This window comes from Trachurus trachurus (assembly GCF_905171665.1).
Source record: "Trachurus trachurus genome assembly, chromosome: 10".
Taxonomy (NCBI): domain Eukaryota; kingdom Metazoa; phylum Chordata; class Actinopteri; order Carangiformes; family Carangidae; genus Trachurus; species Trachurus trachurus.
Genome location: NC_139894.1, coordinates 757,605 through 782,283, shown reverse-complemented (window position 1 = coordinate 782,283; position 24,679 = coordinate 757,605). Strand labels below are relative to the sequence as shown.

The window sequence follows — 24,679 nt, the reverse complement described above, 5'->3', positions numbered from 1 at the left end:
CATAGATGAGTGGTTGCAGAACTTTTGCATAACCACAGTCTTTAACTATAGAGGTATTGCATAGTAGAGCAAGCTGTATTGAGTTGAGAGTGGACCTGTATTTTGCAGGTATGTTTGCAATGACCCAGTATACAGCACACATTTTATGTTTCAGTTTTTACGTTTCAAGAGGATTGGCGACTTCAAAGTCGTCAATGTAAAGGCCAAAAGCAATTGTGAACTCATCGCTTGCAAGAAGAGAATTTTAATTAAAGTGCTGCCCATCTGCATATGACGTGTATTCCTGCAGTACATGGACTTTTTCTGACATAGCTTTGTCTAACACGTCAGTTTGTTAAGCAGCTTCTGGAGCATTGGAACAATGGGGACATATGCAAGTGGCTTTTGCCTTTTTCCACAACATATTCAATAGGGTTTACCAGTGGGAACTCTTTGCGTTCATAGGTTGCTCTCTTTTTAGCAGTTCCTAAGGGTCCATCTTTGGCACAAAATGACATCATGTTACACTCTGACACAGCACTGGTAATTTGTATCTGTATCATCCACATTATCAAAGTATTTATTTAGTGTAGCCCTCACTTTGTTATGCAGAAGTGGCTCTGACAGCTTATTGATTTGACAAAGCTGCTGCAATACCTCTTGCACAGAACTCTCTGGTATGTGCATAACTGTTTGCATCTTTAACAGAAGAGATGCTAAGTTGTGCTCTAGCTGCTTTCCTAAATCATGAATATCATTCTCACTAGTTTCTTCACTATCTCCTTCCAACTCTGCCATGTCATCAGCATGTGATATTTGCTCTTGTGCACCATCCTGATCATGACCTTCATAATCACAACCAATTATTTCTGACTTGAACCTCTTCCAGCTGTGTTCTTTGTGTGCTTTACTCTTGTGTGCTTTGAACGTCACAGTCTTTATAAGGGCAACTGACTTTATGGTTGACTTTTAAGTGTGCATTATGCAGGTGACTAAAGTAGTCACTTTCAGTACAAAACTCAGCAAACCCACATGACAGACAACAAAACTTTACTGGTACATCTACAGTTGGTTGCTGTTCTGAGGTTTTGGTGTGAAAGCGGGATAAGTGTACTCTTAGTGCATTGAGTGATCTGAATGTACACAGACATTCCTGGTGTAAACATGGAAATGGTTCTGTTCTTGCATAGCTCCCATGTTTTAGTCTATAGTGCTTAAATAGCTGTGCTCTCTTTTCACAGATGAAAGGGCAGTACGTACACTTCCACAACATGTCTTCTGGAGACCTGCAACACAATAAAAAAGAAAAAAAAACATAAGAGACGGGGAAGTAATGTTAGATTATCCTCTACAATCTATCTGTATTTTGAGACTAATTCTGGGTAGTGATAAAACTGTACAATGCCATTTGACGGTCACTTCTTAAAAAATAATGTTACTTTGTGGAAGTAAAGGGTCACATACACATTGCAATATCAAGAAATCAGAAAAATGTCCGTTGAAATGCTTTACACTGCTAGCCAAATGTGTCTTAACACGTCAGTTTAGCTAATGAACACGTTTTTTTTCACTGCTAACAGTCATTGGAGCTAGTGCTAACTTTAACAGTAAAATCAAAAGCCACAGAGTAAAACGCGGTCGCTCACTCACCAGATTCAGTCGTCCTGTCGCCCTCTTTTTTCGTCTCTACTCCACTCAGGCACACGTCCTCTGGCAAAAAAAAACTAATAAGTTGTAAAATGTCTCTCCGACACAGTTGAAAATTCACGCAGGAGAAGTGACGTGCTGCAACATGCCTTCAGGTTACCTATGCTGCATTCAAGTCGTGTCAGAATAATCGGCCAAATGATTTTCCGACTGACAAAAATCACACGAACACTGATAGGCTACAGTAAATTTCTGCCCATGTAGAGTAAATTAGATTAGTGAGTTATTTATTTGCATAAATCCTGATATCAATGAGATCAAGTCAATATTTTTGTGATTTTAGGTATTATAGAGTCTACTCGTAGAATACAACAACGAGTCTGAGATAAAATCACTGATATAAAGCTTAAAAGTGTTTCTGCATAGTTGATAACAACATGAATTATCACCAGAAACGGCTAACCATGTCTTTTTTTTTTAATGTTTTGAGTATTAAAACATAAAACATTTTATTTGTAGCATCCACAAAGTTGACTAATGGCCTCAGGAATACCGAACCTTCCTACACTACTTGAATGCGGCGTGAAGTTTAGAGGCGTGGTCATCACCAAAACTTAAAAATTCCATCCCACCTAACTTAAACGTAGCCTACTCATTCATGACATTACTTTCAAATGTAAGTATATTCTACTTCAAATTAGTAGACTGCACTTAAATTTGATAGTTATACAATCAAACTTAAATTATCTGTGTATGTTGAAATAGATTGTTTGAGTAGAAATGAAATCCAGGCTAACAGTGTAATAACCATTGAAACCAATGACTTGTAACTAGTTCCAGGGAGAATGGAGATGGAATGAAAACAGATGCTCACGGGGGAGAGGAGACCTTTAATATCTGCAAATGAAATAAATGAACTTTTCCATGATATTCTAATTTACTGAGATGCATCTGTATAAGACTGTGTAAAGCAGTGAACAATGAACTGCCATCAATGAACTCAAGAAAATGTGTGGTTACAGCACCATTGGATTGTTTATGAGTCATAATAGGAGCTCAATACTGAAGACTAGGGGTGTCACGATTCTCCAAATCCTCGATTTGATTCGATTCTCGATTTTTTTTCTTTTTCTTACAGCACAGATGCCTATGCTATTTTCAGACTAGTCTAGTCTACGATCATTGGTTTTATTCATCACATGTTGTACAGTAAATCTTATTTCAAAAGATGGGCTACATATAAGTGATGCAATTTCCATAATGTATCACATTAGGCACTAATGGTCACATTTAAATAATTTCTTTACAATATAAAGGTAACATGCCCCCAAAAATCATGATCCTGGGGCCAAAATTGCCCCCAAGGTTTTGAAACAAATATATTTATTAGGGCCGGGACTCGATTGAAAAAATGTATCGAATTAATTAGAGGCTTTGTAATTAATTAATCGCAATTAATTGCATTTTAATCGCATATAAATATTTGACCTGAGAACAGTGAGAAGCATTTTTTTTTCACATGGATTTTAGTATACCATTGAATGACTGAATACATAAGCTTAAGCATTCAAGGTGGTACTTAACCAAGACCAACAGACAAGAGATGCAAATTATCCATTAATTCATTAATCGATATTTGATACATACAGATTAAATGGTCTTTCCTTCCAATACACTATGATGATTACTGTAGTATTTAACTAGGCTACTTAAATCACAGTAGCATAAACTGATTTGTTGAACTCAGCCTGATGTAAACATTAATAAAACTCAGTAACCAATCACACAGGCAGCTCCATGTTGTCTCTGTGTGATGTTCAGGGACAGGTCAGGACAGTCTGAAGACAGAGCTCTGAGGGTGAAGTCCTATCATAATGAGATGAGCTGCACCTGTGACAGTGACAGGTCATAGATATAGCGCTGCAGCTGAGCAATTAGCGCTATATAGCGCATTTAGCGTGCGCCGTGTCTGTGTATCTATGTGCAGGCAGAGATCAGAGATGGTGTTTTAAATAACCATGCTAGCGTTTCACCAGCTCTCATCTCTGCCAGTCAGCCTCTCAAACTGCCGCCTCTCTCGTGGGGACACACGTGAGAAAAAGAAAAAAGATTTTTTTTTAAATAAGTGCGATTAAAATGCGTTAATTTTTTTAACGCGATAATTTTTGTGTAATTAATTAATCGTAATTAATGCGTTAAAGTCCCGGCCCTAATTTATATCTGTACATTATTATTTCAAATATCAACTCTGGCCTTCAGTTCAGTTGACTCGAGGCTCCGCCCAGCAGGGCAGGAAGAGAGGGAGGGAGGGAGGGAGGGAGGGGTATTATGGGATGGGATGGAGGGGGGTGGGGGTGGTCCTGAGTGGGACGTCCCACTGGAAACGTCTGTGGTGTTGAAGAGTTGAGGCGGTTCAGATCGAGCCGGTCCCGCACACAGCTGACAGCTTCTCTCCTGGTGTTTCTGCTCTGCTCTATAGCTGAAGGTAAGAAACATCTCACTCTGCTGACTGAGGGTTTAACACTGTTTCAGTCTAACTCTGCTAGAAATGCACCGAGGAGGAGGAGGAGGAGGTGTGAGGCTCCATGTTTGACTTTCTCTGACTGTTTGCAAAGGAAAAACAAAGATAAAAATGTGACACTTTTCTGTTTGAGTAAAAGTTTAGTTCAAGTTTTTTGTTGCAGAAACTAGTTCACTGCAAAAACTCAAATATCTTACCAAGAATATCTGTCTCATTTCTAGTCAAAATGTCTCATTTCTAGTCAAAACTAATCTCATTCTACTTAAAATCAGACTCATCACATTAAAAGCAGCTTGTTTTTAGACACTTTATACTTTTTTCACTTGAAATAAGTAGAAAAATCTGACAGTGGAGCAAGTTTTCCTTTCCGACTCTGTCATCAGGCCAGACAGTGTGAGCTGCGTCTCTGTGGACGTATTGTGTGCCACATCGGCAATAAGAGGAGGAGGGGGAGGAGGGGGAGAGGGGGGGACTGTGTGTTAAGGGTGGAGGGGGAGAAAGAGGGAGAGAAAGGGAGAGAAAGAGGGGGAGGAGGAGGTTAATAATGCGTTTGTTGGAGTTATTTAAAATGATGCAAACTTGTGTTCATTTTCATAATCTGCTTATTACGTGTTGTTGCAGAAAACACAACGGCCTCTTTGTTTCTCTGGAGTTCACCAGAGTTGTTACACTGCAAAAACTCTACATCTTACCAAAATCTTACTTATTTCTAGTCAAAATGTCTCATTTCTAGTCAAAACAAATCTAATTCTACTTAAAATAAGACTCATCACATTAAAAGCAGCTTGTTTTTAGACACTTTTTACTTCTTTCAAGCAGATTTTCACTTGAAATAAGTAGAAAAATCTGATAGTGGAGCAAGTTTTTCTTTCTTATTACAAACACAAAAAACTTACTTTCACTGGCAGATTTTTCTACTTATTTCAAGTGAAAATTAGTTTGAAACAAGTGGAAATGATCTAAAAACAAGTTCTTGGAAAGATTTTGAGTATTTGCAGTGGAGTTTTCTGTGTGGGAGAGAGAGAAAGAAAGAAAGAAAGAAAGAAAGAAAGAAAGAAAGAAGGGAGGAAAGAGGAGAGGAGAGGATTCCAACAAAGCCTGACAGAGAGACGGAGTAATGGGAGTGTTTATCTCTCTCTCCCTCTCTGATTACTCCCGTGTAAAGGAATGCGGGTTGCCATGGCGATCAGCTGCCAGCTGTTGGAAAACGCTCTGTGAATTAGTTCAGATTCCTTCAAGTGTCGGAGAAATAAAAGTCTGGAAAACGCTGTGAGCTCAGACTCTGTAGCTGGTCTCAGACCTGCTGTCGTCTCAGTTTAACCGTTTCCTTTCTACACTGCAAAAAATCAACATCTTACCAAGAATATTTGTCTCATTTCTAGTCAAAATAAATCTCATTATACTAAAAATAAGACTCATCACATTAAAAGCAGCTTGTTTTTAGACACTTTTTACTTCTTTCAAGCAGATTTTCACTTGAAATAAGTAGAAACATATGATAGTGGAGCAAGTTTTTCTTTCTTATTACAAACACAAAAAACTTACTTTCACTGGCAGATTTTTCTATTTATTTCAAGTGAAAACTAGTTTGAAACAAGTGAAAATGAACTAAAAACAAGTTAATTTTTAGGTGATGAGTCTTATTTTAAGTGGAAAGAGATTAGTTTTGACTAGAAATGAGACATTTTGACAAGATTTAGAGTTTTTGCAGTGTACTTTATCAATGATTGGATCGCAGGTGAATCTCTTCATGCCGCCTAATCATTCTACACTGAGACAGACTTCACTTGTTATTCTAGCACTTGTAGTGTTGCTTTCTCTTGTTGTTGTTGAATTGTTCTTGAGTCTTGGTGTATTTTTCCTAAAAAAAAAACCTCTTCTGCACTTAAAATCCTCCTCCAACGACCCTTTTTAGTTATTTTAAAGCGTTCTCTGTTCTCTTTAAATTGTGTTTATGAAGTTTTTTTTGGCCAAAATCAAATCAAATCCTGTGTCATTTCCAACTAGGACTTCTCCTTCTGCAGAGCTCCAGCAGCTCATTGGTTGGTTCACGGCAATGTGAAGGCAGAAAAACTCAGAAATGCAGCTTTGCACTTAATACTTTTCTGCTGCTACGTCCTCTAACATCAAAGAAATACCACAGGGACATGTGAGAAGCAACAAAAAACACAATTTTTTAAAAACTGTTCTCGTCTCATTTCTGTTTCTGTAACGGTCCTTGATGATTTTTATGGTGCAAATGAATCAAACTAAAGTGAAACGTGTGAAGGAGAGGATGATGAAGGGTGCAGAGCAGCAAACTGACTCTGGTTGTTTTCTCAGCTGAGGTTAAAGCAGCTGTTTTCATGTGCAGATGTTCAGCTACGACGTCTTCTGTTCTTTGGAAACTGAAACTGTTTGTGATCTGGCAGATTCTTGATTTTTGTTTCGCTGCAGAGAAGGAGTTGGTTTCTGTGTTTATGAGTTAACACCAGAGGTCTGCACTGCAAAAACTCTACATCTTTCCAAGAGTATTTGTCTCATTTCTAGTCAAAATGTCTCATTTCTAGTCAAAACTAAACTCTTTTCTCTTAAAATAAGACTCATCACCTAAAAATGAACTTGTTTTTAGATCATTTTCACTTGTTTCAAACTCATTTTCACTTGAAATAAGTAGAAAAATCTGCCAGTGAAAGCAAGTTTTTTGTGTTTGTAATAAGGAAGAAAAACTTGCTCCACTGTCAGATTTTTCTACTTATTTCAAGTGAAAATCTGCTTGAAAGAAGTAAAAAGTGTCTAAAAACAAGCTGCTTTTAATGATGAGTCTTATGTTTTTGCAGTGTGGAGTGTTTTCCTCTGTTTCACCGTCATCGGCCTCTTTTCTTTTTCTTCTTCACTCTGAAGAGAAGAAGCTCCTTGTCTCTCCGTGTCGGTCACACCTGTCGGCGGTTTTCTCTGCAGACAATGTGTCTCTGCATTAGTATGAGGAGGAGGAGGAGGAGGAGGAGGAGGAGGAGGAGGAGGAGGTGCTGCTGCTGCTGCTGTTGAGGTGGCAGCTCTGAACCAAGAGCATGCTGGGAAATCTCAGGCCAGCTTGGCATCGTCTAGAGAAGCTGTAATCCCCCGACAGGAAGGAGGAAGGACTGTTCTGCTGCTGCCGGAGAGACAGAGAGAAGGAGAGAGGGAGGAAACAGGAGGAGAAAGGAGTGATGAGACAGCAAAGGAATAAAAACAAAGAGAAAAGTAAAACTCTGGAAAAACAAACAAACAGAACAAACTGATAAAGTTTGAGTGAAGCCTGAACCTGCACTGCAAAAACTCTAAATCTTACCAAGAATATTTGTCTTATTTCTAGTCAAAACAAATCTCATTCTACTTAAAATCAGACTCATCACATAAAAAGTAGCTTGTTTTTAGACACTTTTTACTTCTTTCAAACAGATTTTCACTTGAAATAAGTAGAAAAATCTGATAGTGGAGCAAGTTTTTCTTTCTTATTACAAACACAAAAAACCTGCTTTCAGTGGCAGATTTTTCTACTTATTTCAAGTGAAAATTAGTTTGAAACAAGTGAAAATGATCTAAAAACAAGTTCATTTTTAGGTGATGAGTCTTATTTTAAGTGGAAAGAGATTAGTTTTGACTAGAAATGAGACATTTTGACAAGAAAGAAGACAAATATTCTTGTAAAGATTGTGAGTTTTTGTAAAGAAACGCTGGTCGGCTCGCCCAGCATTTCCACCACCACTAATAATAACAAAATAACCATAGAGACAAAACCATAGATTTATCTAAATTGGGCCCATTAACAAGTGGTAACGGAGATTCATCCACATTAATATCAGACTTTTTTTTTTTATTGTTGCCGAATTTTTCGTTCTGCCGACGGAGAAAAACTCCTGGTTGTCCCTTTAAGAAACATTCGTTAAAAAAGTGCAGAAGAGCAATGTGCATCAGAGAGAGAGAGAGAGAGCAGCTCAGGTAACAAACTGAAAACTCTTTGTCCGTGTTGCCGTGGTGTCCGGTGTCTTACTGCTGCAGGACAATGAGCCTCAGCTTTGGTCTCCACCACCACAACGCTCCAGTGTTTTTATTATAACATCTTCATCATCACGTTCACAGAATCACTTGTTTTTAGGCCCTGAACTGAACAAGTTTTGCAGCACAAACATAAAAAGTTCATGCAGCTGCAGACTGTGACTCCATCTGCAACACTAAATATTCACATTTCCTTTTTTATATAAAAACAAAACACAAAACAGTAAATTTACCGGTTGCCCCCAGGCACACGTAGATGAAACATTTACTTCACTGCTTCAACATTTAGGGGTGAAATGTCTGAAACCCTGAGAGCAGAAGTCAAGTCACTTCACTTCACTAACACCTGTAGATCTGTTTTACCACAATTAAAAACACAACTCAGGACAGAACATTAAGCTCCATAGAAACACCAGCGTGACATGAAACTGTAAAACATGACGACACAGGAAGTAGTGAAGTAGTTAGAAACTAAATACATAATAAACATAAATGAAAAAGTTAAAATGCATAAATAAAGAGTGAAACCTCAGTAATAGTGGCACTATAAGTTTTTTAATAACTTATAGTGCCACTTCATCTTAATCACAGAGCAGCTTCATCTGCTGCTTTAACCAGCTCACACTACAATTTACATTCAATTCAATTAGCTTTATTGGCATGAACAGAAATTAGTTGTTGCCAAAGCATTGTACAAACTATTTACGAAGACATTTCAATATAACAGAACAGTATTACATATTTCAATATTCAATAACAAAGAAACAATATTCCATATAAACTACATTACAATAGACTTTAGTCCAGTCAGGTATAAATAAAGGTGCAGGTTAAGATGTTAAAGAGTCTCTCAGGCTGTGACCAGCAGTTCCATATCTGTCACATTACACTGTTATATAGAAAATAGAAACAGACTCGACTTCTAACTGAGACCACGAGGCTTTTATTTATGTAACCCAGACCTGGACCCAGACCCGGTCTAGTCTGGTCCGGTCCGGTCTAGTCCGGTCTGGTTTAGTCCGGTCCGGTCCGGTCTAGTCCGGTCCGGTCCGGTCTAGTCCGGTCTGGTCCGGTCTAGTCCAGTCCAGTCCAGTCCAGTCCAGTCCAGTCCGGTCTGGTTTAGTCCGGTCCGGTCCGGTCCGGTCCGGTTTAGTCCGGTCTAGTCCGGTCTGATCCGGTCTGGTTTAGTCCGGTCCGGTCTAGTCTGGTCCGGTCCGGTCCGGTCCGGTCCGGTCTGATCCGGTCCAGGAGACCAGAGTCTGGTTGAGACTCTGTCTGAGGTTTTTATTATTGACGTCTTTGATCTGGAGGAGATGAAGAGACGAGTTTATGTCTGAGAGTCTGGACTCAGAGGAAATCACACACACACACACACACTAACACACACACACACACACACACACACACACACACACACACTAACACACACACACACACTAACACACACACACACACACACACACACACACACACAGCTGCAGGTTGTTGTTGCAGCCTGTTATGTCAGTGAGTCCGGTCCGGTTGTTTTCCTCCTCAGTCGGTGCCGAGTGAGTTTACACTGTTACCTAACGCTGCTGCTATGAAGCTGTAGTGTGTGTGTGTGTGTGTCTGTGTGTTAGTGTGTGTGTGTCTGTGTGTGTGTGTCTGTGTGTTAGTGTGTGTGTGTTAGTGTGTGTGTGTTAGTGTGTGTGTGTGTGTGTTAGTGTGTGTGTGTTAGTGTGTGTGTTAGACAGGCGTCCTCTATGAGTCCAGACTTTCCCTTTTAGTCTCCGTCCTGTTTGATTACCAGCTGCTTCCAAATAAAACACTTTCTGCTGCCGTCACCTCCTTCATCTTCATCATCCTCCTCTTCCTCCTCATCTTCATCCTCCTCTTCATCCTCCAACACCTAAACCTGGATGTGCACTGCAAAAACTCAACATCTTGCCAAGAATATTTGTCTAATTTCTAGTCAAAACAAATCTCATTCTACTTAAAATCAGACCCATCACCTAAAAATGAACTTGTTTTTAGACACTTTTTACTTCTTTCAAGCAGATTTTCACTTGAAATAAGTAGAAAAATCTGATAGTGGAGCAAGTTTTTCTTTCTTATTACAAACACAAAAAGATTTTTCTACTTATTTAAAGTGAAAATTAGTTTGAAACAAGTGAAAATGATCTAAAAACAAGTTCATTTTTAGGTGATGAGTCTTATTTTAAGTGGAAAGAGTTTAGTTTTGACTAGAAATGAGACATTTTGACAAGAAATAAGACAAATATTCTTGGAGAGATGTAGAGTTTTTGCAGTGCAGTAGGATGAAGACGAGGACGTCGTGTCCCTCCAAACCAAACACCCAACCCACGCCTTTTTCTCTATTTATTCATTTATTTCCCTCCTTCTCTCTTTGCTGTGATTGCTTTTAGCTCTCTGGCCCTTCGTGGCCGTTTCGTGCGACGCGCGGCTTAAACAACTTCCCGTCAGCACAACAACAACAACACGCCACCTTCTTCTTCATCTTCTTTTTTTTTTTTTTCTTTTTTAGCAGCTGCTGCAGAGTCGTTTCCTTGTGTGCAGGTTGTTTAGAGACGTCGTCGCTGTAGTTTTCCACCTCACAAGGACGACGAAGCTGCAGACGGAGAGTTTCCTCCTGCAGCAGGTGGAAGTCACACTGCAAAAACTCTACATCTCTCCAAGAATATTTGTCTTATTTCTTGTCAAAATGTCTCATTTCTAGTCAAAACTAATCTCTTTCCACTTAAAATAAGACTCATCACCTAAAAATCAACTTGTTTTTAGATCATTTTCACTTGTTTCAAACTAATTTTCACTTGAAATAAGTAGAAAAATATTTTTGTGTTTGTAATAAGAAAGAAAAACTTGCTCCACTATCAGATTTTTCTACTTATTATAAGTGAAAATCTGCTTGCAGCTAATTTTTAATGTGATGAGTCTTATTTTAAGTATAATGAGATTTGTTTTGACTGAGAAATGACATTTTGACTAGAAATAAGACAAATATTCTTGGTAAGATTTTGAGTTTTTGCAGTGTGGACATTTCTGTCCACCTTTCACACTTTCCCAACGGTTAAACGGTTAAATTAGGCGTAGCTACATTTTTAGAAAGATTATAGAGACATTTCTAGAAAAAAGTGGTACAATTTCAAAAAAAGAAAGTTTAAGATTTTTTAGAAAAAAGTGGTAACATTTAAAAAAAGAAAAAGAAAATAGTAAAATGTTTTTTTTTTAATTGAGAAAAAAAAGGAAAATTTCTCAAGATTTCGCAAAAAAGTTAAAAAAAAAAAAAGTGGTAAAATTCCTCAAAAAATTATAGAAAAACGTGGCAAAACTTCTCTCTCAAAAAAAGGGGCAAACAATAATACAAAAAATAATAAGAAGTTAAAAAAAAAACAATTGAGAAGAAACTGGTAAAGTCAAACAATAATTAAAAAAGTGATAACAAGTTAAAAACATTCTAGTAAAAAGTGGTAAAACTTCAATAAAAAGTAGTGGACCCTTGAACCGTGTCAACCCCCCCATATTTACTACACCACACACACACACACATTAACACACACACACACACACACACACACACACACACACACACACACACACACACACACACACACACACACACACACACACACACACACACACACACACACACATTAACACACACACACACACACACACACACACATTAACACACACACACACACACACACACACACACACACACACACACACACACACACACACACACACACACACACACACACATGTAACACACATTAACACACACACACACACACACACACACACACACACACACACACATTAACACACACACACACACACACACACACACACACACACACACATGTAACACACATTAACACACACACACCCTCATCCAGGCCAGACATCAGCAGATCTCAGATCAGATGCAGAACACCGATGCGTCGTGTTGTTTGGGTTTAGAGCTCAGTGTTGTTGAAACCAGCTGCTCTAACATCTGGTTAAATACGGTTTAATTATAGTTATAAGTTGTGTTTTAATCTCACATCTGGTTAAATGTGGTTTAATTATAGTTACAAGTTGTGTTTTAATCTAACTGGTTAAATACGGTTTAAATATAGTTAAAGCAGAAGTAAGGTGAATATTTGTGTTAATATAATAAATAGTTGTATCTTCCGACAGCAATCACTTCTATAGAGTGTTTGGTCTGAAACACGGGTCTGTCAGTCACTCTGCTCTGCTCTGAACCCAGGAGAAAACTTTCCTTGTATCCTACAACCTTTATCCAATGAGGAGAGAGAACGGCATAAAGGGGCAGTCCTCTCTGTGTGTGCAGCCAAGGGATGCGCCTGAATGTGGTGACGTAGGGACGAGGACCAATAGATCCATGACGAGGGCGGGGGCTGCTAACTCCAAAACCACCGGATCACTTCCTGAAGCTTTAACACATAGGCTAGTTTAAAAAAAAAAGATGTTTGTTTAAGTTCAAACTGTGATGAAACACTGCAAAAACTCAACATCTTACCAAGAATATTTGTCTTATTTCTAGTCAAAACTAATCTCATTCTACTAAAAATAAGACACGTTTTACTTCTTTCAAGCAGATTTTCACTTGAAATAAGTAGAAAAATCTGATAGTGGATCAAGTTTGATCTAAAAACAAGTAAATTTTTAGGTGATGAGTCTTATTTAAAGTGGAAAGAGATTAGTTTTGACTAGAAATGAGACATTTTGACAAGAAAGAAGACAAATATTCTTGTAAAGATGTAGAGTTTTTGCAGTGAACAAAGGTAAAGACGTTGTTAGATGTTGCAGCAGAAGTCGGTCGGTGGTGAACGTGAAGTCGTGAACCGACTGAACTCCGTCAGAGAAGTTTTAATCTGATCTGGAGGTTGAAACGTGCAGCGACTCGCCGCCTCGTTGTATAGAAAGAAACCACTGGAGCAAAATGTCAAACACTGACACAACAAGAGCAAAAATGGAAAATATGTTCCTCCACAACATTACGATGTTTGTGTTGCAGCTGAAACGTCCCACTGCCCCGAGGGCTCCTCAAACGCCTCACGCTATATGCAAACTTTACCCGAGTCCAAACATGCCTCCTCTTTTCTCCTTCTCCTCCTTTTTCTCCCTTCAGGCCATGTTTTCCTGCTTCGTGTCTGACTTGATAATTGAGTTAAATGTTAAAGGGATAGTTCACCCAAAATTGAACTAATTCCCTCATTATCTCCTACTCCCCCTCGTGTGGACTAAGGGTCTCGGCGTAGCAGTGCATGTCCTTACACTGCAAAAACTCTACATCTTTCCAAGAATATTTGTCTTATTTCTTGTCAAAATGTCTCATTTCTAGTCAAAACTAATCTCTTTCCACTTAAAATAAGACTCATCGCCTAAAAATGAACTTGTTTTTAGATCATTTTCACTTGTTTCAAACTAATTTTCACTTGAAATAAGTAGAAAAATCTGCCAGTGAAAGAAAGTTTTTTTTGTGTTTGTAATAAGAAAGAAAAACTTGCTCCACTATCAGATTTTTCTACTTATTTCAAGTGAAAATCTGCTTGCAGCTAATTTTTAATGTGATGAGTCTTATTTTAAGTGGAAAGAGGTTATTTTTGACTAGAAATGAGACATTTTTACAAGAAATAAGACAAATATTCTTGGAAAGATTTTGAGTTTTTGCAGTGTGGAGGTATCTGGATGTTTTTTGGTGTGTCTTTTTGTTATGAAGACAGTTGGTATCCATTTGCAACCGTTATATATGGACATGCACTGCTACGCCGAGACCCCCTGTAACTCAGAGAAGCCACGGAGGACTCTGAAACTTCTCCCAGCCCTTAGTCCACACGAGAAATGGCTGAACTATCCCTTTAAATGTTAAATGTTAAAGGTTCCTGCAGCTGATCTGAGTTCAGATCTGTCACCGTGAAGCTTCTTATCGAGCTGCAGGAATGTAAAGCACGCACACACACGACTCTGTTGGGTAAATGTGTCGATGCTCATCTTTATCTCCTACTGCACACAAACAACCTGAGCCTCCTCTTCCTCCTCCTCTTCTTCCTCCTCCTCCTCCTCCTCCTCCTCCTCCTCCTCCTCCTCCTCCTCCTCCTCCTCCTCCTCCTCCTCCTCCTCCTCTTCCTCCTCCTCCTCCTCCTACACTGCAAAAACTCAAAATCTTACCAAGAATATTTGTCTTATTTCTTGTAAAAATGTCTAATTTCTAGTCAAAACAAATCTCATTCTACATAAAATCAGACTCATCACATTAAAAGCAGTTTGTTTTTAGACACTTTTTACTTCTTTCAAGCAGATTTTCACTTGAAATAAGTAGAAAAATCTGATAGTGGAGCAAGTTTTTCTTTCTTATTACAAACACAAAAAACTGTCTTTCACTGGCAGATTTTTCTACTTATTTCAAGTGAAAATTAGTTTGAAACAAGTGAAAATGATCTAAAAACAAGTTCATTTTTAGGTGATGAGTCTTATTTTAAGTGGAAAGCTATGGAGGCTGAAAATCTTTCCAAGAATATTTGTCTTATTTCTTGTCCAAATGTCTCATTTCTAGTCAAAACTAATCTCTTTCCACTTAAAATAAGACTCATCACCTAAAAATTAACTTGTTTTTAGATCAATTTCACTTGTTTCAAACTAATTTTCACTTGAAATAAGTAGAAAAATCTGCCAGTGAAAGCAAGTTTTTTGTGTTTGTAATAAGAAAGAAAAACTTTTTTCTACTTATTTCAAGTGAAAATCTACTTGAAAGAAGTAAAAAGTGTCTAAAAACAAGCTGCTTTTAATGTGATGAGTCTTATTTTAAGTAGAATGAGAGTAGTTTTGACTAGAAAGAACACAAATATTCTTGGAGAGATGTAGAGTTTTTACAGTGTCCTTGATCTTCAGCCAAGAAGAGAAACATAAACCATAATAATACTGTAGATGTAAAGAAGTCGCCCCCATCTCTCCTGGATGTTTGGGTGGAGGAGCTGCAACACGATGGAGGTGAACCGGAGATAAAAGACAAAAGAGCCCCTATGGAGCTACAGACCAGACTGAGGAGGAGGAGGAGGAGGAGGAGGGGGAGGAGGAGGAGGAGGAGGAGGAGGAGGAGGAGGAGGAGAGAGACAGGAAATACAGAAATGTTCTTTTCTTATTGAAACATGGAGAATATTTATACCTCAAAGGAATTTTAAATCGAAAGCAAATAACCAAGTCCAGTTGCTTTGGATTTAAAATTCCTTTGAGATACTACGACCTGGACAAATGAGAATATGCACCGGCTCATATGTGTGGTGGCCTGGGAAAACCCTTCACATGGTGGGATTTTGACATTTTTATTTTTTGATATTTCCATAAACTAGAAGTTTTCAGCCATTCATAACTGTTTGAATAACTGAGATATCCCTTTCAGGTCAAAAGTTATGGGCATTTTAATCTATTATGACCAAAAAACTGAAAAGTGAGAAAAATGGCTTTAACTAGAACGTTGCTGTTTTAACCCTCTAAAGACGAGTGTTTTACAAAACATTAAACAACTTCTGAACCGTTTATGATAGAGACGAGCTGTAAACTGTATGGTAGCAAGAAGGGACCGTATAGGGTGCGTGTAATCACGTGGTACGGGAACAGACGCTAACCTAGCGTAGCATCGATGCTAACCCGAACATAGCATCAATGCTAAACAGAACGTAGCATCAGCACTTGCACATGTTTTACAAAACATCAACAACATATTATAACTTCTGAACTGTTTATGATAAAGATCAGCTGTAAAAAAGCATCTGAATCACAGGATTCTCTGCTTTCCGAGGGTCCTTGAATGTTACCTCTACAATAACAACGGACCTGTCTCCTCTAGCTGCTGCTGGAAATGAAAGGCTTTACTCACCACAAAAACATAAAAATAAGTATTTTCCGTTTTGTTTTCTTAAAATATTTATTCACCACGATGTCGTAGGGAGTTCAAAGTACCAGAATCACACTAAATATCTAAATCATTGAAATAAATAGTCCTTTTCCACCTATTTTGGCTATTTGCCACAATCGAACGTCAGCGACTTCCGACGGGTTTTACCCGGGCCACCACACATATAAGAGAGAATATAAGTCATTTTACATTAACACTTCACAATAAGGTGCAGGAACTAGTGAGGAACTATAATGAGGAACTAATGAGTAGTTACTGAGGAACTACTGTAGGCTACACACTCAGAGTAGTTACTCATTCTGATGTCTCACTTTACTTTACAGAAAGAGTAACTAATGATTCAGTCATAGTTAGTTCCTCATTAGTTACTCAGTAACTAAGTATTTTAGTGTAACGTATTGTAAAGTGTTACCTATAGGATTATAAGACTGGAAAACAAACCAGACTGAAACAAACATGAATAAAGTTTTACTCACAGCAGAGATCTGCTGAGTCGGCCTGATGGCGCTCTGCTCTGATTGGCCGAGGCTGCGTTTGCTCTGATTGGCCGAGGCTGCGTTTGTGTGTTTGCTGTGATTTGTGGAGCTGAGATGATGGAGAGAATCTGAGTCTGAACAGGAAACAAAGAGACACTGAAGCCTCTTGTCTGAAGGCTGGAGAGCTGCCATCAGGGGGGGGGGGGAGAGGGGGGATGAAAGCGGGAGAGGGGGGAGAAAGAGGGAGGGCAAAGAGGGAGAGAAAAGAGGGAGAGAGGGGAGAAAAGAGGAGGAGGGAGGGAAAAGAGAGAGAGAAAAGAGGAGGAGGGAGGGAGAGAAAAGAGGAAGAGGGAGAGGGAGAGAAAATAGTAAGTAAGTAAGTAAATTCCTTTATTGTCCCGAAACGGGCAAGTGTTTTGCAGCAACTGCTTCAACATTTAAAATACATGACAGGCAACAAGGAGATGGAGAGACAAAGAGACAAGGAACACGGAACACAGCACTACAACAATGATGGCAGGTGAAAAGCAACAAGCCACTATAAAAATCCAGAAGAAGATAAAACAACAATCGATCAAAATCTAAAAATACATGGACATAACCATAATAAATAAATAAATAAAAGTGCAAAACAAAGTGACTGCATGACTACCTTCTTTTCCCCGCATTAAGGAGGGTGATAGCTGTGGGGGTGAATGAGTGTTTGTATCTGTTGGTTCTGACTGGGGGGAAGCTAAAGCGGGTGCCAGAGGGGAGGAGCTGAAAGTGTTGATGAAGGGGGTGGGAATGATCAGACAAGATCGAATTTGCCTTCTTCACCACCTGCCTGTTGTAAAGAACAGAGAGATTGCTCTGCTGTGAACCAATAATTTTGCTGCCTATGTTCACAATTCTATTTAAGGTATTCTTGTGGGTGACATTCAGACCTCCAAACCAACATATACAAGAAAATATCAAAACTGACTCAATATAGGACTTGTAAAAAAGGGTCATCAGAGTTTTGTCAATACCAAATTTTGCAAGTTTTCTTAAGCAGAAAAGTCGCTGCTGACTCTTTTTGCAAATCCTGTCAGTGTTTTCACCAAATGCAAGCTTGTTGTCAATGATGGAACCAAGGTATTTGTACCTGAGTACTAGCCTGGTTGGCACGACTTTCCAATGTTGATACTCAGCATTGGGTCTGGCCAAGACGTTAAGAGAATCCATTTCTCAAAGCGCATCCTTCAAACCTGGTTTACCCGCCCCCCTCAAATGCCTCAGTCTGCTATTGGTCGAAGCCAGAATAGGCGGTGTCGAAGCTTAAACCAATCACACCGCTCTTTCCGCTGCTCCATGCTGCTGTTTACAATGAGGTTCCGGTCGCTGCTCTACTGCAACACGCCTCTACCCAGAGCCGTTGGAGAGGCTCGACGTTGATTGGCTCTCGAAAAAGAGGGTGGAGTTCCCGAAAATTCGGGAGACAGAAATCCAGTTAATAGCACGGTTGGCCAGACTAGAAGTCAGCAGCGCTTTTGCGAGGCGTGACGTCACTAGTGTGGGCGCGACCAGGCTACCTGAGTACAGACTCCACCTCTTGGCCATCAATGACAGTGCTGCCAGTAGCAGGGACATGGCGTCTGAAATCAATGCACATGTCCTTCGTTTTAGTAACATTTAAACTTAAAAAGGAATTTTTGCACCACTTTAAAAAATAATCTAACACAGGGCCATGGCTTGATTCAGCATCACGAAGAAGACTAACAATAACTGTGTCATCTGCAAATTTCAAAATATGTCTGTTCGGGAACTGGAGGAGGGAGGGAGGGAAAAGAGGGAAAGAAAAGAGGAGGAGGGAGAGGGAGAGAAAAGAGGGAGAGAAAAGAGGAAGAGGGAGGGAGGGAAAAGAGGGAGAGAGGGGAGAAAGAGGGGGAGGGAGAGTCTCCATGACTCCCTCCTGTCGTCACGGCGACAGCAGAGCTTCATGATGTTATCGATACTGAACCTGAGAGATCGTTGAGTTTAACATAGTGTGTAGTTGTGTGTTAATGTGTGTGTTAATGTGTGTTAACGTCGACGTAAAGAAGCAGAACGTTTAAATAAAGTTTAAATAAAGTTTTTAAATAAAGTTTTTTCTTTGTTTTTTGTTTTGTCTCCACAGATTTAGAAGATGAGGATGTGGATCGTCTTCCTCCTCTGCCTGGCGGGACACGCCATGGCCGCTCCCGTGAGTCTGTGTGTGTGTGTGTGTGTGTGTGTGTGTGTGTGTGTGTGTGTGTCTGTGTGTGTGTGTGTGTGTGTGTGTGTGTGTGTGTGTGTGTGTGTGTGTGTGTGTCTGTGTGTGTGTGTGTGTGTGTGTGTGTGTGTGTGTGTGTGTGTGTGTGTGTGTGTGTGTGTGTGTGTGTGTGTGTCTGTGTGTGTGTGTGTGTGTGTGTGTCTGTGTGTGTGTGTGTGTGTGTGTGTGTGTGTGTCTGTGTGTGTGTGTGTGTGTGTGTCTGTGTGTGTGTGTGTGTGTGTGTGTGTGTGTGTGTGTGTGTGTGTGTGTGTGTGTGTGTGTGTGTGTGTGTGTGTGTGTCCTACTTTGTCTTTATGAGTGTGTTCCTGCCTTTGTTGTGTGTTTTCCTGAGTGTGTGTCCTCTCCTTTGTCGTCCTTCACGTGAGTTTGAGACCACCACATGAAAACACATGCAGGGGACAGAATGAATTACAAAATACAAACTACAAACTACAGGGAACAGTAGGCTACCCAGCAACATCATGTACAGTGCAGTGCAGAGTGCAGTGCTTAGTGCGAGTCAGTGTGAGTTCATGAGTCTAACAGCTTGGAGGTAGCTGCAGTCTGATGCTTCTGTCTCTCCTGCCTGATGGGAGGAGATTAAAGAGATGATGAGCCGGATGAGAGTGGTCTGCTATGATCTTGTTAGCCTTGATGAGTCTGGTTGAGTAAAGTGATGTGAGTGTAGGCAGGTTACTACAGCCGATAGTCCTAGAGCAGGGGTGTCAAACATGTGGCCCGGGGGCCAAAACCGGCCCGCCAGAGGGTCCAATCCGGCCCGTGGGATGAATTTACCAGATGTAAAAATGACATAGAAGACAGAAGAGGCATTATATTATGTTGTTGAAATTGTACATATACAATTGTTTATCTCAAGAAATTTCAGGTTGGTCATAATATATTTTGTAATAGGATAGTTCTTTAAAGGTGTAGCTACAGAAATGGCCGTTTGTCCTGTTTGTCGCGCCGAGTTGTCCCGAGCTGCAACACGAGTTTACCCGAGTAAGGAAAACGAATTTGATTGGTCGTTATCGAGCGGGCGGGATATTCAAAGCTTGGGGCGAGACCGAGCTCCGTGTGTGTGTGTGTGTCTCAGACGTTTGAATGACGGATTACGGATCCAATATCAGTGGCTGGTGAATCGTGTACAGGCTGACGTATAATCCGTGCGCCTGCATTATCCAATGCGAAAAAAAAAATACACACTTTCATCCCGGATTTACTCAAAAATAGAATTTTGCACAAAGTTTGGCCTACAACGTCTGAAAGATGAGTTATTACACTAATTTTATGACCCAAAGTGGGCTCAAATTCAATTTTCTTTTCTGTACACCTTTAATGTAAACATCTTGATAATGTGCTTCTTTGCACTAAAACAAAGAGAAAAGTTTACAGTTCTTTATTATTTATACTAGGATATTATGGTATTATTTTACCAGTCTGGCCCACTTGAGATCAAATTGCACTTAATTTGGCCCCTGAACTAAAATGAGTTTGACACCTCTGTCCTAGAGGCTCGACGCACTACTTCCTCCAGCCGCGTCGTGTCCTGTGAGGTTGTGTGACCGTACCAGACCAGCATTGAGAAAGTGACTATACTCTCTATGGTAGACCTGTAGAAGTGGGTCATGGCTGGTCGGCTGACCCTGAATCTCTTGAGCTGCTGCAGGAAGTAGAGTCGCTGATGGCACTTACTGATTACAAGACTGGTGTTGAGCTGCCATGACAGGGATGGATGGATGGTGGTTCCACCCGCTCAACCGCCTCAGAGGGGTAGCCCTCTTTCTGAAGTCAACAACCAACTCTTTAGAGGTTTCTGATGTTTCTATGACTCACTGTGTGTCTGTCTGTTTGTGTGTGTCCTTGTGTGTGCGTGTGAACAATAATTGTCTTGTCTGATCCATGTGAAGTTTCCTGTGTGTATCTACTTGTGTACGTGTGTGTGTGTGTGTGTGCGGTTACACGTTTGTGTTCATTTTCCTAAACTCAACTGCTCCTCTGAGAGAGAGTGTGTCTTTGTGTGTGTGTGTGTGTGTGTGTTACTGGGTGTGGACACGTGTGAGATCATGTTATTTTCTTTACTCGCGTGCAAAGGTGATAATGGTTTAATGTTGTGTGTTTCTCTGTGTGCGTGCGTGTGTGTGTGTCTGTGTGTCTTTGTGTGTGTGTGTGTGTGTGTGTGTGTGTGTGTGTGTGTGTGTGCGTTCCCCAGACCGAGGAGGAGTTCATCGTGGACGAGCCGGTGACTGAGGAGCCAGATGTTGTTGAGGTCAGTACTTTAAAGGGATAGTTCATCAACATTTAGTCAAATTGTTCCCATTGTCATTATAATCTCTATAGTCATAGCAGTAGGTTCGTTACCTTTATTAATTGTCGGTGCAAGATGTTTTTAGAACGGTGGAGCAGAGCCGTGAGCTGCTCAGAGCTACACTGCAAAAACTCAAAATCTTTCCAAGAATATTTGTCTTATTTCTTGTCAAAATGTCTCATTTCTAGTCAAAACTAATCTCTTTCCACTTAAAATAAGACTCATCACCTAAAAATTAACTTGTTTTTAGATCATTTTCACTTGTTTCAAGCAGATTTTCACTTGAAATAAGTAGAAAAAGTTTTTCTTTCTTATTACAAGCACAAACAACTTGCTTTCACTGGCAGATTTTTCTACTTATTTCAAGTGAAAATTAGTTTGAAACAAGTGAAAATGATCTAAAAACAAGTTGATTTTTAGGTGATGAGTCTTATTTTAAGTGGAAAGAGATTAGTTTTGACTAGAAATGAGACATTTGGACAAGAAATAAGACAAATATTGAGTTTTTGCAGTGTAAAGTGTAAAGTGTCTTTGAGTAACAGATAACGTGTAGCTATAATTCTGTCCAGCTGTTCTTCTGGACCTTTAATCCGTTCCCAGACCAGGATTTGATCCGGTCCGTTCAGCAGATTCCTTCTGAAATCCATCGGTCACGTCGTCCGAGGCTTTGGACCGGGCCGTTCGTTTCCCACAGGACTTGAACCTGGTCCAGCTGCTGCTGCGTCCTCTCTCTGTGGCTTTATATGGAGAAACTAGAATAAATAATAATTACAGCTGTGTGTTAAAGCAGCAGCAGCAGCGGTTCCGGTTCTGGTCCCGCTGCTGTGAGAAGGTTTTAAAGGGATAGTTCACCCAAAATTGAACTCATTCACTCATTATCTCCTCCCCCTCATGTGGACTAAGGGTCTCGGCGTAGCAGTGCATGTCCTTACACTGCAAAAACTTAATCTTTCCAAGAATATTTGTCTTCTTTCTTGTCAAAATGTCTCATTTCTAGTCAAAACTAATCTCTTTCCTCTTTAAATAAGACTCATCACATTAAAAATTAACTTGTTTTTAGATCCTTTTCACTTGTTTCAAACTAATTTTCAATTGAAATAAGTAGAAAAATCTGCCAGTGAAAACAAGTTTTGTGTGTTTGTAATAAGAAAGAAAAACTTGCTCCACTATCAGATTTTTCTACTTATTTCAAGTGAAAATCTGCTTGAAAGAAGTAAAAAGTGTCTAAAAACAAGTTCATTTTTAGGTGATGAGTCTTATTTTAAGAGAAAAGAGTTTAGTTTTGAATAGAAATGAGACATTTTGACAAGAAAAAAGACAAATATTCTTGGAAAGATTTTGAGTTTTTGCACTATGGTATCTGGATGTTTTTTGGTGTGTCTTTTTGTTACGAAGACAGTTGACATTTGCAACCGTCATATGGACATGCACTGCTACGCCGAGACCCCCTGTAACTCAGAGAAGCCACGGAGGACTCTGAAACTTCTCCCAGCCCTTAATAGTCCACTCTTATGAGAGGGAAATTTCAATTTTGGGTGAATTGTCCCTTTAACGACTTCCTGCTGCTCGGCGTTCCCACAGCCGGTAAATTTAGCTGCTGCAGCAGGAATCCATTACAGCCACCACATGTATGTTGCTGTTGCTGTTGGGGGATGTTATTATGGTCTGGCTGCTCAGGGCGAAGCCGTCGTTAGCGGTGACGTCCGAGTCAGAAGCAGAAGCACACTGCAAAAACTCTACATGTTACCAAGAATATTTGTCTTATTTCTAGTCAAAACTAATCTCTTTCCACTTAAAATAAGACTCATCACCTAAAAATGAACTTGTTTTTAGATCATTTTCACTTGTTTCAAACAAATTTTCACTTGAAATAAGTAGAAAAAGTTTTTTGTGTTTGTAATAAGAAAGAAAAACTTGCTCCACTATCAGATTTTTCTACTTATTTCAAGTGAAAATCTGCTTGAAAGAAGTAAAAAGTGTCTAAAAACAAGCTGCTTTTAATGTGATGAGTCTTATTTTAGATAGAATGAGATTTGTTTTGACTAGAAATAAGACAAATATTGTTGGTGAGATGTAGAGTTTTTACAGCAGCAGCAGCGTTTACGTGGTTTGGTTTTTATAGAAATAGACTCAAAACGCTCGGACAGAACCGAAGGAACCTGAACGCACCACGGAGGCTGAGTGACCTCTGACCTCTGACCTGTTGTTGCCTAGGAGACGGAGATGGAGGCCGAGGTGGGGGCCGAGGTGGGGGCCAACCCGGTGCAGGTGGAGGTGGGAGACTTCGACGAGGCCATCGACATCGTGGAGGACGAAGTCACCGAGAGTGAGTTCACTAACACACAAACACACCGCGATGCGTTCACTGACACTCGGCTGGAGACGAGGAGCAGGGAGGAGGAGCAGGGAGGATCAGGGAGGAGCAGTAAGGAGCTTTGAGGAGCTTTGAGGAACAGAGAGGAGCAGTAAGGAGCAGAGAGTAGCAGAGAGGAGCAGTAAGGAGCTTTAAGGAGCAGTAAGGAGCAGGGAGGAGCAGAGAGGAGCAGTAAGGAGCTTTAAGGAGCAGAGAGGAGCAGTAAGGAGCAGAGAGGAGCAGTAAGGAGCTTTAAGGAGCAGAGAGGAGCAGTAAGGAGCTTTGAGGAGCAGAGAGGAGCAGTAAGGAGCTTTAAGGAGCAGAGAGGAGCAGAAAGGAGCTTTAAGGAGCAGAGAGGAGCAGTAAGGAGCTTTAAGGAGCAGAGAGGAGCAGTAAGGAGCTTTAAGGAGCAGAGAGGAGCAGTAAGGAGCTTTAAGGAGCAGAGAGGAGCTTTGAGGAGCAGAGAGGAGCAGTAAGGAGCTTTAAGGAGCAGAGAGGAGCTTTGAGGAGCAGTAAGGAGCAGTTCTGATAGGCTGTAGGTCAACCTACAGAGATGACATCATCCAGGTCAGAGGTCAGTAGGTCAACCTACAGACCCCGGATGTTGATAACAGCTAACCCCGGACTCAGAGGGGAATAGCACTAGCCTATCACAACTAAATCTTGGTGAAATGAAGGAGTTTCTCTGCAGATAATGTGTTATTTAGAGGCTGCATTCTGCTGCCCTGTAGACTCCATTATACGGATATACGCGCCTCTCGGCTGGAGCTCATTTCATCACAACCACTTGTAATGACACCAAAGTTATCTGGGGGAGGAGATGATCGGATTTTAGGATAGAAATAAGGTCCAGAATGTAAAAAAAAAACAAAAAAAACGTGAATTCCCCTTTAAGGAGCAGTGAGGAGGTGCAGCCTCTAATGACAGAGGAGAGCAGTGTAATTACAGGTTGAGGCAGGACAGGAAGCAGCTCAGACCGCTGGTTCACAACCAGCTCTGTTGATGACTCAATGGAAACACACTGGAGAAGAACAGAGCTCTGTTTTCCTGCATTAATCCTGCACCTGAACACATCACGAAACATTCACTTTAACACTTTAATAGTTTAATAACTTAAACAAACAGGAAAAACACAGTTTGCACTGGAAAAACTCAACATCTTACCAAGAATATTTGTCTTATTTCTAGTCAAAACAAATCTCATTC

General features: G+C 40.1%; 1 protein-coding gene across 3 annotated transcripts in view; it reads left to right on the top strand.

The window, feature by feature from the left end:
• Positions 1-4,040: 4,040 nt before the first annotated feature.
• sparc (secreted protein, acidic, cysteine-rich (osteonectin)) overlaps positions 4,041-24,679 on the top strand; it is a 30,701-nt gene continuing 10,062 nt past the window's right edge. Inside the window, exons 1-4 of one of the 3 annotated variants that reach the window (XM_083980431.1) lie at positions 4,041-4,111; positions 18,699-18,764; positions 21,025-21,072; positions 23,338-23,446. In XM_083980431.1, the coding sequence (XP_083836557.1) occupies positions 18,708-18,764; positions 21,025-21,072; positions 23,338-23,446 (214 nt within the window). In that variant the 5' untranslated portion in view covers positions 4,041-4,111; positions 18,699-18,707. Of the gene's footprint in view, positions 4,112-18,698; positions 18,765-21,024; positions 21,082-23,334; positions 23,447-24,679 lie in introns of all 3 variants that reach the window. The other 2 variants (XM_083980430.1, XM_083980429.1) reach the window with 2 other exon arrangements.